At 39.7% G+C, this 17,958-nt stretch overlaps 1 protein-coding gene across 1 annotated transcript in view; it reads left to right on the top strand.

Annotated features, from left to right (window-relative positions):
- Window positions 1-16,147, top strand: part of LOC133617781 (transmembrane protein 47-like) — a 103,027-nt gene extending 86,880 nt beyond the window's left edge. The window contains exon 4 of the mRNA XM_061977999.2: window positions 14,231-16,147. Within this exon, the coding sequence (XP_061833983.1) occupies window positions 14,231-14,409 (179 nt within the window). The 3' untranslated portion in view covers window positions 14,410-16,147. The remainder of the gene's footprint in view (window positions 1-14,230) is intronic.
- The last annotated feature ends 1,811 nt before the right edge of the window (window positions 16,148-17,958 follow it).

Genomic DNA, 17,958 nt, shown 5'->3' on the forward strand with positions numbered 1-17,958 from the left:
AAGCAACTCTGGGACATTACGGTTAACAAATACTGTGTACCAGACCTAGCCGGTGGCAGCGGACCCACACAATCTATATTCAAATGCTCAAATGGCTGCCCAATACCTGGTATAGGACTAAGTGGCACTGGTTGTGCAGTTTGATTTGGCTTACGAGTCACCTGACATGTCAGAAGAGGCCAAAAGAAATACCTTAACCTGATCATAAATTGTCCTGACCCCAAGATGGCTGCTCTGGTTGTGAGAAATCTGTAACAGCATCACAAAACTGTAAAAAGGCACCACCTGGTTCACAGGATCACCCACAAAACCCTCTGAGGTGTCCATTTTCTCATCAATGCATTATTGTACAGAAAATAACAGTGAGAAAGATCTCTAAACTCAGAAGGACAACAAACCAAATCCAAGAGTTGTCTTAAAGTGAAATCAGACTTCTGCTGTTCACCAGATCGTCGCGAGGCATCGACTGGGGAAAAACAGGCACTGAAACATCACAATCAAAAACATCCAGAACTTTCCTCATTCTTATCGCTCAATTTCTTTCAACGTGTAACATACGCTAAAGGCTTCAGGAACCTGCATATCATTTTCATCAGGCACACTACATACCACAGGAACAGTGGACACCTGGGCTGGAGGCGAAATGTCAGCGCAGACCCGCAATAGCATTACCCCAAATCATATTGACCCCATCCACTGGCAATGCTGGACACACTCCTATGGTCACTTCACCCTGAAAGAAATCACAATGCAGTACTGTTTTATGATGTGCCACATTCAAAACTTAACTCACAGTCGAAATTTGACCTGAAAACGGCAACGCAGAAAAATTAATCAAGTGTGTCACGCTACATTTTAACATGCACACTCCTGCCGATCAAGGATGCACACACCCCTCTGTAATGAACGGTAAAAAAGACTTTGTCTGGCATCACTTTTGCCACTGTGGGAACCCGGACAGACACAGTACACGTGACCGGTTTACGAGTTGGTGAAACCTGATTAGAACGAGATACAATTGCAGAGCAGCCACTTTTCCAACGTCCACTCTTGTGACTAACTCCACACGTTCTCAAGATCACGTAAAAGACGACCGGTTTTAACCCCCACTTATGGTGTATTTTCGTACAAACCCCGTTTCCATATGAGTTTGGAACATGTGTTGAATATAAATATAAACGGAATACAATGATTTGCAAAGCATTTTTAACCCATATTCAGTTGAATATGCTACAAAGACAACATATTTGATGTTCAAATTGATAAACATTTTTTTTTTGCAAATAATCATTACATTTAGAATTTGATGCCAGCAACACGTGACAAAGAAGTTGGGAAAGGTGGCAATAAATACTGATAAAGTTGAGGAATGCTCATCAAACACTTATTTGGAACATCCCACGGGTGAACAGGCAAATTGGGAACAGGTGGGTGCCATGATTTGGTATAAAAGTAGATTCCATGAAATGCTCAGTCATTCACAAACAAGGATGGGGCGAGGGTCACCACTTTGTCAACAAATGCGTGAGCAAATTGTTGAACAGTTTAAGAAAAACCTTTCTCAACCAGCTATTGCAAGGAATTTAGGGATTTCACCATCTACGGTCCGTAATATCATCAAAGGGTTCAGAGAATCTGGAGAAATCACTGCATGTAAGCAGCTAAGCCCATGACCTTCGATCCCTCAGGCTGTACTGCATCAACAAGTGACATCAGTGTGTAAAGGATATCACCACATGGGCTCAGGAACACTTCAGAAACCCACTGTCAGTAACTACAGTTGGCTGCTACATCTGTAAGTGCAAGTTAAAACTCTCCTATGCAAGGCGAAAACCGTTTATCAACAACACCCAGAAACGCCGTCGGCTTCGCTGGGCCTGAGCTCATCTAAGATGGACTGATACAAAGTGGAAAAGTGTTCTGTGGTCTGACGAGTCCACATTTCAAATTGTTTTTGGAAACTGTGGACGTCGTGTCTTCCGGACCAAAGAAGAAAAGAACCATCCGAATTGTTATAGGCGCAAAGTTGAAAAGCCAGTATCTGTGATGGTATGGGGGTGTATTAGTGCCCAAGGCATGGGTAACTTACACATCTGTGAAGGCGCCATTAATGCTGAAAGGTACATACAGGTTTTGGAGCAACATATGTTGCCCTCCAAGCAATGTTACCATGGACGCCCCTGCTTATTTCAGCAAGACAATGCCAAGCCACGTGTTACATCAACGTGGCTTCATAGTAAAAGAGTGCGGGTACTAGACTGGCCTGCGTGTAGTCCAGACCTGTCTCCCATTGAAAATGTGTGGCGCATTATGAAGCCTAAAATACCACAACGGAGACCCCCGGACTGTTGAACAACTTAAGCTGTACATCAAGCAAGAATGGGAAAGAATTCCACCTGAGAAGCTTAAAAAAATGTTTCTCCTCAGTTCCCAAACGTTTACTGAGTGTTGTTAAAAGGAAAGGCCATGTAACACAGTGGTGAACATGCCCTTTCCCAACTACTTTGGCACGTGTTGCAGCCATGAAATTCTAAGTTAATTATTATTTGCAAAAAAAAAATTAAGTTTATGAGTTTAAACATCAAATATCTTGTCTTTGTAGTGCATTCAATTGAATATGGGTTGAAAAGGATTTGCAAATCATTGTATTCCGTTTATATTTACATCTAACACAATTTCCCAACTCATATGGAAACAGGGTTTGTAAAATGATGCTTAGTGTCAGAAGCACCTAAACCAGCATTATTGTTCCTAAAATGTCTCAGATAATTATCATCGGCCAGTGCAGCAGCGTCTGCAACAGTTTTAACTCCACATTCACCAATAAATACTGAAATATGCTCAGAAACAGAATGCTTTAACTGCTCCAGCAGTATAAGCTCCTATAAGTCGTAAAATTTTTAACACCAGCTAACCAACACCTGCTATCAATATGTGTAACCAAATCAAGCATAAACTGCAAGTGTGCGATATCTCCACGTTTCCAACTACGAAATTGTTGCCTATACACCTCTGCACCAACTTGTCTGCTTTAAGCACTGCTGCTTTAACTTCAAGATATGTGCCCCTGTCAGCACTACTCAATGCTGAAAACGCCTGCTGCACTTTCCCTCCAAAAACATTCTGTAGCATTAACACACGTAGCCTCGGACTAGCCATGAGCCTCTGCTAAACTCTCAAGTAGAGAAAAAAAAGTTTTAGGGTCTTTCTTATTAAACTTAGGAACAAGCCTCAAATAAAGATAGTTCATTATTTTCTGCTCGCTCTCCCGATGTGTGCTGATATCCAGTTGAGCTATGCCCAAGACTGCCCTGTCTCGCTAACTCAATTTTCTGTCGTTTAAGCTTAGCATTTTCCAAATCCTGCTTTTTTTTCACTTTTCTGCTCCTGCTGTACTCCCATTTTCTCCATTAAAGCAATTCTTTCTGCCATTCAAAACTTAAACCAATGACACCTAAAGGTGAAGCTACATCTGCTCTATGCTTTTTTGCCTTGCGAAGGCCACTTTGAAGTAATTGGTTTTTCAATGTGTTTGTTTCTTTGTGTCTTTAAAATCTGCTTTATAGTACTCGGCAATCTCAATTAACTGTCTCCTACTGCAGTCGTCTAAACCAGTGGTCCCCAACCACCGGGCCACGGCCCGGTACCTGTCCGTGGATCGATTGGTACCGGGCCGCACAAGTATTAAAAAATAAAAAATATTTTTTATTTTTTATTTTTATTTTTTTACTAAATCAACATAAAAAACACAAGATACACTTACAATTAGTGCACCAACCCAAAAAGGGTTGTTTCTTTCTGTTATTATTATTTCTGGTTCCTACATTATATGTCTATATAGATCAATACAGTCTGCAGGTATACAGTCCGTAAGCACACATAATTGTATTTTTTTATGACAACAATTTTTTTATTTTTTTTATTTATTTATTTATTTTTTTTCAATTGTCCGTGGGACAAATTTTCAAGCGTTGACCGGTCCGCAGTTACAAAAAGGTTGGGGACCACTGGTCTAAACCATGCTCACACGGTCATTTCAACAAACTCCACTACTTCATCCATGATAAACACAAATACAAAAGCCTACAGAAGCTTAAGTGTTTGCTGAATGTAGACCAACACAAAGACGAGGAAATCCCACTAGCTACCTAGCCAAAAACCTTACAAACTCAACCCAAGTCTTCGGGAAGCCTGGCAATGTATGCGTTAGATACAGACCGCACACATACACAACCAGCAAGCTGGCAAACAAGCGTATCCACGGCGCACTCCCAAGCCAAAGTAGTGAAAAGGGAAGCTGCAACCCGCACTTACAGTACCAGTATATTGAAAAAATAAGTTGACTTTGTATGCTTAATTGTGTTTCATTGAATATCTAACCATATCCAATTGTATTTACAATCCGCAAAGAATGTGAAAACACCGATTAAACATCACAAAATGCCACAAATATCTTCACCAATTTACGTAGCTTCTACGTCAATGTAGTAACTTTTCTGCACTCTGACCATAGTATCAGATCAGTCATACCGGAAATACGCAAAGAAAGGATGTGCTGTTTATCATTCACAATCCTTATACAAACCCTGTTTCCATATGAGTTGGGAAATTGTGTTAGATGTAAATATAAACAGAATACAATGATTTGCAAATCCTTTTCAACCCATATTCATTTGAATGCACTACAACGACAACATATTTGATGTACAAACTCATAAACTTTATTTTTTTTTTGCAAATAATAATTAACTTAGAATTTCATGGCTGCAACACGTGCCATAGTAGTTGGGAAAGGGCATGTTCACCACTGTGTTACATGGCCTTTCCTTTTAACAACACTCAGTAAACTTTTGGGAACTGAGGAGACACATTTTTTAAGCTTCTCAGGTGGAATTCTTTCCCATTCTTGCTTGATGTACAGCTTAAGTTGTTCAACAGTCCGGGGGTCTCCGTTGTGGTATTTTAGGCTTCATAATGTGCCACACATTTTCAATGGGAGACAGGTCTGGACTACAGGCAGGCCAGTCTAGTACCCGCACTCTTTTACTATGAAGCCACGTTGATGTAACACGTGGCTTGGGATTGTCTAGCTGAAATAAGCAGGGGCGTCCATGGTAACGTTGCTTGGATGGCAACATATGTTGCTCCAAAACCTGTATGTACCTTTCAGCATTAATGGCGCCTTCACAGATGTGTAAGTTACCCATGTCTTGGGCACTAATACACCCCCATACCATCACAGATCCTGGCTCTTCAACTTTGCGCCTATAACAATCCGGATGGTTCTTTTCCTCTTTGGTCCGGAGGACACGACGTCCACAGTTTCCAAAAACAATTTGAAATGTGGACTCGTCAGACCACAGAACACTTTTCCACTTTGTATCAGCCCATCTTAGATGAGCTCAGGCCTAGCGAAGCCGACGGCGTTTCTGGGTGTTCAGTTTTCGCCTTGCATAGGAGGGTTTTAACTTGCACTTACAGATGTAGCGACAAACTGTAGTTACTGACAGTGGGTTTCTGAAGTGTTCCTGAGCCCATGTGGTGATATCCTTTACACACTGATGTTGCTTGTTGATGCAGTACAGCCTGAGGGATCGAAGGTCACGGGTTTAGCTGCTTACGTGCAGTGATTTCTCCAGATTCTCTAAACCCTTTGATGATATTACGGACCGTAGATGGTGAATTCCCTAAATTCCTTGCAATAGCTGGTTGAGAAAGGTTTTTCTTAAACTGTTCAACAATTTGCTCACGCATTTGTTGACAAAGTGGTGACCCTCGCCCCATCCTTGTTTGTGAATGACTGATCATTTCATGGAATCTACTTTTATACCCAATCATGGCACCCACCTGTTCCCAATTTGCCTGTTCACCTGTGGGATGTTCCAAATAAGTGTTTGATGATCATTCCTCAACTTTATCAGTATTTATTGCCACCTTTCCCAACTTCTTTGTCACGTGTTGCTGGCATCAAATTCTAAAGTTAATGATTATTTGCAAAAAAAAAAATGTTTATCAGTTTGAACATCAAATATGTTGTCTTTGTAGTGCATTCAACTAAATATGGGTTGAAAATGATTTTCAAATCATTGTATTCCGTTTATATTTACATCTAACACAATTTCCCAACTCATATGGAAACGGGGTTTGTATAAGACAAGAACACATATGCTTGGCTTTTTTTCTGCATTCAAAATCATGAATAAATAGCTAACAATTGACTCAACAGATCGAGGGTCCTCTGTTGCGCTCATTATACTCTCTAAAGACATCCAGAAACTGCCAACAATATTCCACTTACATGTCGTGACCTAAAAATGTACCAAATGTGAGTGATATTGTTATTAGCGCCAACGCAGACAGACTTTTAGCGGCACATTGATAGCAGTGAGCTAATGCTAACTTAAGCTACTGTTGTTGACACACTAAGCTGGCGGCTACTTCTGCTTTGTCTCAAACTTGCTAAAAGTAAATTCTAGATTATAATTCATGCAGCTGACACCTGGTAGTAGATGATTGGGGCCATGGACCGAGAGGCTGGTCGACTTTGACGTCACCAAGGTGGCCACAAAGACACAAAAAGACCCTTCCTGCAGGAACTATTTTATTCACCCTTCGTGAGGATTTCAATTAATTCATCTAGATGGATTTATGTGAGCGTCCCGTCAGCCGGCATTCCAGCGAGAGTGGAAATATTACAGTAAGTGTTTGTTTTATTCTGGTTTGTTATTGCTTGTATGTTTAACACCTAGCAATGCTGCGGATGCTATCGTGTCACAATAAAGCTGCATCCGGGTAGCAGTTGGCTTCTAATAGTTATTGCTCATCCTCTGTGTTCGGCTTCCAAATTATAAGGTCCTGGATCATATTTTTTCCAAATGTAATAGTTGTTGGCTCTCACAAAGTCTTCTTGATTAGCATTGTTGATGGGGAAGGGTTCTTGGGTTCCTCACGCGATCATGTGACTAGCTTCCTCATTATCTCTCAAAATGGCTCAGGAATCTCTGTGAGATTGATACTATTTTGATCATATCTGTTTATTCAGAAACATTGGATGATACTATTTTGATAGATTGATACTATTTTGATCATATCTGTTTATTCGGAAACATTGGATGTCTTTAGGTGTCAAATCATATATGATAGTAGCTTCAATGTAGAGTAGGGACGTCCAATAATGGCTCTTTGCCGATATCCGATATTCCGATATTGTCTAACTCTTTAATTACCGATACCGATATCAACCGATATAAGCAGTCGTGGAATTAACACATTATTATGCCTAATTTGGACAACCAGGTATGGTGAAGATAAGGTACTTTTAAAAAATAATAATAAAATAAGATAAATAAATTAAAAATATTTTCTTGAATAAAAAAGAAAGTAAAACAATATAAAAACAGTTACATAGAAACTAGTAATTAATGAAAATTAGTAAAATTAACTGTTAAATGCTAGTACTATTAGTGGACCAGCAGCACACACAATCATGTGTGCTTACGGACTGTATCCCTTGCAGACTGCATTGATATATATTGATATATAATGTAGGAACCAGAATATTAATAACAGAAAGAAACAACCCTTTTGTGTGAATGAGTGTAAATGGGGGAGGGAGGTTTTTTGGGTTGGTGCACTAATTGTAAGTGTATCTTGTGTTTTTTATGTTGATTTAATAATAATAAGAAAAAACGATACCGATAATAAAAAAAACCGATACTGATAATTTCCGATATTACATTTTAAAGCATTTATCGGTCGATATTATCGGACATCCCTAATGTAGAGACAACTTGTTTTTCCACTCTACTGGTACTTTAACTTCCACACTAATGCACATCATTGAGAAACACTGTAAAGCCTACTTTACTTTCAGTGCACATTAGAAGAAATAGACGTACCTTCTGGGTCTTGATAACAGCTGCAGCTGCCCAAAATCATGGACAAAAAGTGATCTGCACTTAAAGTTCAGCACGATCCCCTAAGAACGCGTGACCTATCTAAGGTATAAGATGTCACAGGTAAAACCCTCTAACACGCCAATCAAAAATGCACGGCCAGCTCCACTAAGACTTTACAAACCACTCAAAGAGCTGATACCATGCACCAAAACCGGATTACAAATTAACCACGGCAACTGAAAAACACGGGTTGTTTAAGACGAGTCCCCGCTTGTTACGGCTGGCTTTGGGCGGCAACGACTAAAGTTAAATGTGTACAAAATAATATTTCATATAACAACAAAATAGTATGACAAAACTAACATACATTTCCAAAGCAAACAAATCAATCAATCAATGTTTATTTATATAGCCCTAAATCACAAGTGTCTCAAAGGGCTGCACAAGCCACAACACTCGGTTCAGATCCCGCATAAGGGCAAAGAAAAACTCACAACCCAGTGGGATGTCAATGTGAATGACTATGAGAAACCATGGAGAGGACCGCAAATGTGGGTGACACCCCCCCCCCCCCCCCACGCCCCCCACCCCCCTCCCCTCTCTCTTTCTAGGGGAGTCCGGATGCAATGGACGTCGAGTGGGTCTAGCATAATATTGTGAAAGTCCAGTCCATAGTGGATCTAACATAATAGTGAGAGTCCAGTCCATAGTGGGGCCAGCAGGAAACCATCCCGAGCGGAGACGGGTCAGCAGCGCAGAGATGTCCCCAACCGATGCACAGGCGAGCGGTCCACCCCGGGACCACAAGGGAGAGGGGTGCAGAGCAGAAAAGAAAAGAAACAGCAGATCAACTGGTCTAAAAAGGGGGTCTATTTAAAGGCTAGAGTATACAAATTAGTTTTAAGATGGGGCTTAAATGCTTCTACTGAGGTAGCATCTCTAACTGTTACCGGGAGGGCATTCCATAGTACTGGAGCCCGAATAGAAAACGCTCTATAGCCCGCAGACTTTTTTTGGGCTCTGGGAATCACTAATAAGCCGGAGTTCTTTGAACGCAGATTTTTTGCCGGGACATATGGTACAATACAATCGGCAAGATAGAAATAGAAAATGTGCCAAAAACAAAACTGGAGGCTGTTGGCTGGGGAGCAGAGAGTGGACTCCTGGAGCTACCAGCTGAAATTCCTTCCCTCCAATTAGCGAAACCAGGTGCAGGTGTGGCACCTGCAAACCGAGAGAGAGAGAGAGAGAGAGAGAAGAGCAACCAAGCAGGCAAGAAATCAGAGCCCTTGCTCGCTAACACAAGGGAGAGAACTGAACACTAAGCCCCACCCACAAGGCCTGGGTCGTAACAGTACTCCTAATTTCAATTAATTTGTGTATAAAAGACACCTGTCACTCAAACACTGTTTTACCATTCAAACCTTTCCACCACCATGGGCAAGACCAAAGAGCTGTCAAAGGACTTCAGGGACAAGAGTGGAGACCTGCACAAGACTTGAATGGACAAAACGACTGTCAACACAAATCTTGATGAGAAAGAGAGTACAATTGGTGCAGTAATTGATAAATGTAAGAAATACGAGATAACAGTCAATCACCCTCACTCTGGAGCTCCATGCAGGATTCCTCATGGTGGGCTAAGAATGATTGTGAGGAAGGTGAGGGAGCAGCCCAAAATTCCAAGGGAGGAACTCCTTAAAAATGTCAATGGAGTTGGGAGCACAGTCAGCAAGAAAAGCATTAGTAACGCACTTTTCTGTAAGGGATTGACATCCTGCAGTGCTCAAGAATGCTGAATGAGTCACACAAGGCGACACGGAGAATGTGTTGAGGTCACATGACTACAAAATGGAGGTTTGGACATGTTTATTTGCAGAGAAATGTTGAATGTGTCAAACATGGAGGTGCAGACATTCTGTTGCGTAATGTTTCTCTCACAAAATCCTTCCTGACATGTTTGCAACGTTGCTGACCAACTATAAGAAACTTCAAGTACACTACTACAAGTACTGTAACTAAGAAAACACTACAAGTACACTACTACAAGTAGTACAAGAAACTACAACTACACATTTACAAGTACTACAAGTACAATAAACTATAAGTACACTATGACAAGCACTACAAGTACAAGAAACTACGAGTACACTACTTCAAGTACTAGATTGACAACAAACTACAAGTACTGCAACTAAGAAAAAACTACAAGTACAATACTGCAAGTAGTACAAGAAACTACAAGTACAAACCCCATTTCCATATGAGTTGGGAAATTGTGTTAGATGTAAATATAAACGGAATACAATGATTTGCAAATCATTTTCAAGCCATATTCAGTTGAATATGCTACAAAGACAACATATTTGATGTTCAAACTGATAAACTTTTTTTTTTTTTTTGCAAATAATCATTAACTTTAGAATTTGATGCCAGCAACACGTGACAAAGAAGTTGGGAAAGGTGGCAATAAATACTGATAAAGTTGAGGAATGCTCATCAAACACTTACTTGGAACATCCCACAGGTGAACAGGCAAATTGGGAACAGGTGGGTGCCATGATTGGGTATAAAAGTAGATTCCATGAAATGCTCAGTCATTCACAAACAAGGATCGAGCGAGGGTTGAAAAGCCAGCATGTGTGATGGTTTGGGGGTGTATTAGTGCCCAAGGCATGGGTAACTTACACATCTGTGAAGGCGCCATTAATGCTGAAAGGTACATACAGGTTTTGGAGCAACATATGTTGCCATCCAAGCAACGTTACCATGGACGCCCCTGCTTATTTCAGCAAGACAATGCCAAGCCACGTGTTACATCAACGTGGCTTCATAGTAAAAGAGTGCGGGTACTAGACTGGCCTGCCTGTAGTCCAGACCTGTCTCCCATTGAAAATGTGTGGCGCATTATGAAGCCTAAAATACCACAACGGAGACCCCCGGACTGTTGAACAACTTAAGCTGTACATCAAGCAAGAATGGGAAAGAATTCCACCGAGAAGCTTAAAAAATGTGTCTCCTCAGTTCCCAAACATTTACTGAGTGTTGTTAAAAGGAAAGGCCATGTAACACAGTGGTGAACATGCCCTTTCCCAACTACTTTGGCACGTGTTGCAGCCATGAAATTCTAAGTTAATTATTATTTGCAAAAAAAATAAATAAAGTTTATAAGTTTGAACATCAAATATCTTGTCTTTGTAGTGCATTCAACTGAATATGGGTTGAAAATGATTTGCAAATCATTGTATTCCGTTTATATTTACATCTAACACAATTTCCCAACTCATATGGAAACGGAGTTTGTACACTTTTACAAGTAGTACAATAAACTACAAGTACAATATGTACTACAAGTGCGAAAACTACAAGAAAGTACACAGGAACTTGTGCCATTTTGGAGTGAGGGTGTTGACCTTGTTTATTCAACTCACATGAAGTTACCGCCTCGCATACAACAGTCACCATCAGATGATGCCATCTATACACAAACACTCTGAGGCATGACTGGTTAACACATTTTCAAACTGTTACACAGGCACTGCAACTACAAGAAACATCAGAACTTTCTACACCAAATACTAAATCACGTTTTGTATTTTAAACAAATACTTATTTACCTCCATCAAATACAAACCCCAAAACCGGTGAAGTTGGCATGTTGTGTAAATCGTAAATAAAAACAGAATACAATGATTTGCAAATCCTTTTCAACCTATATCCAGTTGAATAGACTGCAAATACAAGATACTTAACATTTAAACTGGAAAACTAAATTTTTTGCAATTTTTGGGATTTGATGCCTGCAACATGTTTCAAAAAAGCTGACACAAATGGCAAAAAAGACTGAGAAAGTTGAGGAATGCTCATCAAATGCTCATCAAACACTTATTTGGAATATCCCACAGATGAACAGGCTAATTGGGAACAGGTGGGTGCCATGATTGGGTATAAAAGCAGCTTCCCTGAAATGCTCAGTCATTCACAAACAAGGATGGGGCGAGGGTCACCACTTTGTGAACAAATGCGTGAGCAAATTGTCCAACAGTTTAAGAACAACATTTTTCAATGAGCTATTGCAAGGAATCTATCATCAAAAGGTTCAAATAATCTAGAGAAATCACTGCACGTAGCATTGAATGCTTGTGACCTTGGATCCCTCAGGCGATACTGCATCAAAAAACGACATCGGTGTGTAAAGGATATCACCACATGGGCTGAGGAACACTTAAAAAAAACCCTGTCAGTAATTACAGTTCGTCGCTCTATCTCTAAGTGCAAATTAAAACTGCTATGCAAAGTGAAAGCCATTTATCAACCACACCCAGAAACGCAAAGTGTTTCAAAGTGATGCAAAGTGTAAAAATGTTCTGTGGTCTGACGAGCCCACATTTCAAATTGTTTTTGGAAACTGTGGATGTCGTGTCCTCCGGAACAAAGAGGAAAAGAACCATCAGGATTGTTATAGGCGCAAAGTTCAGAAGCTAGCATCTGTGATGGTATGGGGGTGTATTAGTGCTCAAGACATGGTTAACTTACACATCTGTGAAGGCACCATTAATGCTGAAAGGTACATACAGGTTTTGGAGCAACATATGTTGCCATCCAAGCAACGTTATCATGGACCCCCTGCTTTTTTCAGCAAGACAATGCCAAGCCACGTGTTACCACGCTGTTGTAACATTGACGGACTGTTGAACAACTTAAGCTGTACATCAAGCAAGAATGGGAAAGAATTCCACCTGAAAAGCTTCAAAAATTGGTCTCATCAGTTCCCAAACGTTTACGGAGTGTTGTTAAAAGGAAAGGCCATGTAAAACAATGGTAAAAATGCCCCTGTGCCAACTTTTTTTTGCAATGTGTTAAATTCAAAGTTAATGATTACCGTATTTTCCGCACTATAAGGCGCACCTAAAAACCTAAAATTTTGTCAAAAGCTAACAGTGCGCCTTATAATCCGGTGCGCCTTATATATGGACCAATATTGAGCCTCCAACAGGTAAAAGTATCAATCAATCAATCGCAACTACTTTAAGCAGCCACCGACTTCATTTTCCCCCGTAGAAGAAGAAGTTCTTCTTCTACGGTAAGCAGCCGCCCCCGTAGAAGAAGAAGAAGCGCGCGGTGCATGCTGGGATATATGACTGCGCGAGGTGTGCCGTTTCATTTCCATTTGTATGTTTATGTAAAGACCCCAAAATGGCTCCTATTAAGAGACACGCTTACGACGCAGAGTTTAAAGTTAAGACGATCAGTCACGCAGTAGAACACGGGAACAGAGCAGCAGCGACACTGACTCCATTAATGACGACCTCGACGAGACTGGGCCGGGCATGTTGGATGCCGTATCCGCCCAACTGTTTATTTCGGACACTGAAGAAGAAGAATTTGAGGGATTCGTGGATGAGGAATTACTTCATAAAGTGAGCTTTACATGTTTATTTTGTGTGTTGTGTTGTGTGACATTAACGTTTGAGCAACATTGAGTTATTGATATATTGTTATTGCTCTGCACTATTTCCAGTGTTGCTATATTGTGATTGCACTAACGTTTGATTTACCGTAACAGTATCAGACTGTTTTTTACGTGTTTATTGAATCAGGGAAAAGTTCCCCTCCACTATGTGATATAAATGTTGCACTACATGTTATACCTTGTTATTGTTAAAAGATAAACAAAACACCACGTCACTGACTTTACCTCGGGGAAAATAATAAAACAGCTGTTTATTCATTTTGGGAGTGAACAGAGTTGTCAGAACGCTGGTTTGTAATCTATTAATAAAGTGTGACTGTTTTGTTGACATTCCCTTTAGCACAGCTCCTTCTAATGGATGCATAACGTAACCCCAGCCTCTACTGTAGCATCTATTCTATGCGCCTTAATGCGGTGCGCCTTATATATGAACAAAGTTTTAAAATATGCCATTCATTGAAGGTGCGCCTTATAATCCGGTGCGCCTTATAGTGCGGAAAATACGGTATTTGCTAAAAAAAATTAAGTTTCTCAGTTCGAACATTAAATATCTTGTCTTTGTAGTGCATTCAATTGAATTTAAGTTGAAAAGGATCTGCAAATCATTGTATTCTGTTTTTATTTACGAAAAACGTGCCAACTTCACCTGTTTTGGGTTTTGTACAAGTTAACAAATAAACCTTATTGTTTTTGTTTTTTTGTTACATTCTTTCTCTTTCTAACCTAAGGTAAAGTAAGCTAACTAAATCAAATACCCCCCCCCCCCCCCCCCCCCTTTACAATAATGCACATGTTCTGCCATTCCTTTTACCCTCTCAGTTGTATCTGCTGTGTTAAAGGAACATGTTTTCTTCTCTAGTGGTTCTGCAGACCTGCAGCTTGGTGCTGTACCCCATCAAGTTCATTGAGAGTATCAACCTGAAGATTTACCACGAGTTCAACTGGGGCTATGGCCTCGCCTGGGGCGGGACCATCTTCTCTTTCGGCGGTGGCGTTCTCTACTGCCTCAACCCAAAGAGCTATGAGGTGTACTACTAGTTCCCATCACACCTACGGTACATGTTTGGAAAGGTTATCAGGAGGATCCTCTGGGCTGGGGGGTCAGGAGACGGTTCAGGTGATTAGTTGTGTTAGAGCCTAGAACTCAAGGATTGTTGCACTCAAGTTTACACTGCCGCCTCTATGCCGTCATGTGGCTGAAAGAACTTCCGTAATATTGCCAGTGAAGAGCTAACAAATAGCTATGGAAGACATTGGACTTGGATGTGTTTGGATGTGCAGGTGGCAATGGCCTGCAGTGTTTCTTCAAGGTTTACGTTTGTATGGAGGTCCTTCACAGTTACATTTCTCAAACGTTCATAATAGAAAGCAAAAGAAACACTCCAAAATAATTCACACAGTCAAAATCAGTCACTTACTGTAATATAATAGAAGGAAAACACACACGGCCTGGATACAACCCATCTCTTCTTTCCCACATACATAACCATACTATCATTGTCATCCTTGCTTTGTCCCAAGGCTATGGAAATGGTTCAAGCAATTCAGGCAGTCTATTATCTCTGTTATAGGTTAAACCAGGGGTAGGGAACCTATGGCTCTAGAGCCAGATGTGGCTCTTTTGATGACTGCATCTGGCTCTCAGATACATCTTAGCTGACATTACTTAACAGGATAAGTACTGAATAATTCCGCTGGTAATCACAGTGTTAAAAATAACGTTCAAAATATAAAACATTCTCATGCATTTTAATCCATCCATCCGTTTTCTACCGCACCTGTTCAAGAAGTCGCATTAATGGTAAGAAGTATTTGATTTATTATTGGTTAGCTTCAGAATAACAATGTTATTAAAAAAAATGAGAGACTTATTATACTCTAAAAATGTTGGTCTTACTTACAAATGCATGCATTTAGTTGTATTCAGTGTTAAAAAAAAATATTATATGGCTCTCACGGAAATACATTTTAAAATATTTGGCTTTCATGGCTCTCTCAGCCAAAAAGGTTCCCGACCCCTGGGTTAAACCATCTGTCAGTATTGGCAGGGTCTTTAGAGTAAGACTGCTCATTCGGATCGGTCAGACAGTTGCACAAATTAGCTAAAAGCTTCAATGCTAAATAAATGAGAAGATTATAGCACAAGTTGATGATGGCATATTGTCATGACTGACTGATAGCAATCTGCCATTAATCTTTTAGGCCAGACTTTGCAAACGTATCATCTTCCATAAAACAATGCCTAAAATGTGAAGATAATGGGTTGAAAAGCTTATACACTTAGGGCCTGATCTACTACAGGTTTGCGTGTATTAAAACACGTGCAAACTTGGTAGCACACACGCAAAGCTGATCGACTAGCAAAACAGCTGACCATCAGAACATCCACACTACTGGAAGGCGAAAATGCTAATTTTCACTATTCAGCACAAGCGGGAGCTTTTTTGTGTATTTATTTAGTTCGCCTGAAATGTGCGTGCAAAATGGCAGTTGTACAAAAATAGCTGTGGAAAAGAAGATGATTGTTCTGCTGCTCCGTCGCACGTATGCTTGTCTACATATATGGACTGTCAAAAATAAAAGTATACCGTATTTTTCGGACTATAAGTCGCAGTTTTTTTCATAGTTTGGCCGGGGGTGCGACTTATACTCAGGAGTGACTTATGTGTGAAATTATTAACACATTACCGTAAAATATAAAATATTATTTAGCTCATTCACGTAAGAGACTAGACGTATAAGATTTCATGGGATTTAGCGATTAGGAGTGACAGATTGTTTGGTAAACGTATAGCATGTTCTATATGTTATAGTTATTTGAATGACTCTTACCATAATATGTTACGTTAACATACCAGGCACCTTCTCAGTTGGTTATTTATGCCTCATATAACGTACACTTATTCAGCCTGTTGTTCACTATTCCTTATTTATTTTAAATTGCCTTTCAAATGTCTATTCTTGGTGACATACATTTCCCCAAAACATGCGACTTATACTCCAGTGCGACTTATATATGTTTTTTTCCTTCTTTATTATGCGTTTTCGGCAGGTGCGACTTATACTCTGGTGCGACTTATTCTCCGAAAAATACGGTAATACATATCGTCTATTCAGCAATACTATTTTCTAATTTTGTAGCTACTAGATGACATAAGGCCTTTTTTTTTTTTAAATATGACAGGTTGTTTTATATATATATGAAAAAAATGTCTTGCAATATGCATTTTCTTGCATCTGAAACATTGCAGGTCACACTCGCAGTTATTGCCAGCATCTTCACAGGAGCGCACCTTTGGCGCGCCAAAAAAGTGGGTTCTGTCGTAGATGCACTGCTTCTAAAATGCCCATAACAAGTGGTACATGTGTCTGCTGCACGTTTCAAAACATAGCAAATGGCACATGTAGGATCATGATAACATGAATGTGCAGTAAATGAGTGCCTCCAATGTAAAAGCCGCATAGCACACGCAAAAACCTCATTTGAATAAGGCGGTCAGTGCCAGTTATAAACTGTACACGTAGTCTTACAGTAGTAGAGCACACGCAATGTTATAGTTTGAACACTTAGTAGATCAGACCCTTAGACTTTCAATAGGGATTGGCGATTGCAAATTTTGGTATCAATTTGATACCAAGTAAGTACAGGGTCAGTATTGTCAATAATAATACGGATACAATTACTAAAGTACAATTTTGGAGGATGCGGTTTCCTACAAAAGTTTTTGCCAACATTTTGCACCCGTTTTTATGTTTTATGTTATTTTATGTCTGTTGTCATAGAGCCAAACTGTACTTAACAAACAAAAATCACACTTGGTGATTCAGTCTCTGTTATTTTATTATTAGAAAATTACCTATTATAGGGTTAAATATGTCATGATCTGTGAGCGCTGCACCCCCAGGTAATAGTGTATTTAAACATGCTCACAAATTGAATCCAAACACAAAGTACAACAATAACGACCAGGGAATGTGGAAAAGTCAACAGGAGACACAACATAATGCATTTAACATAGAGGTTACACTTGGAAAGGAAAAAGTAATGAATCGGCATCGTCCCATTGACTCTTTACACTAAATTAAAAAATTGTATTCAACACAAAATCGTAAATAATAGAGAACAACAAAAAACAAATCCTGTCATGCAAAGGATGAGGAAAGAATGTTGTAAGTGCTAGCACTTTGATAAAGATGCAAAAGACTATTCATGAAAGAACTCATAGCAAAGCAAAGTCCTCATTCTCACAAAGTCTTCACTAAAGGTAAAATTGATTCGGTAGTCCTCACTGGTATTTCACTTTGTTTTCCTCATGTGAAACTTTAACTATTATCTGAACAATTTGTGTTCATACTGTATTCGTATTCAGTTTGTTTTTTTAAAGGAAATGTATTTCAGGTTTTTTTACGTTTTGGTCTTCACTGACATACAAACAAAGGTATTGTACCAGTGCATAACAACATTAACAATGTAAACAACCGCAACATAATGTGAAAATAAACGTAAAATAGAACTGGAATATATGAATATCATCATGCTAGTATACATACTGAAACCACCCTTTTTTTCTCCCTTTTTTTTCTTTT

This window comes from Nerophis lumbriciformis, linkage group LG01 (genome assembly GCF_033978685.3).
Source record: "Nerophis lumbriciformis linkage group LG01, RoL_Nlum_v2.1, whole genome shotgun sequence".
Classification (NCBI taxonomy): domain Eukaryota; kingdom Metazoa; phylum Chordata; class Actinopteri; order Syngnathiformes; family Syngnathidae; genus Nerophis; species Nerophis lumbriciformis.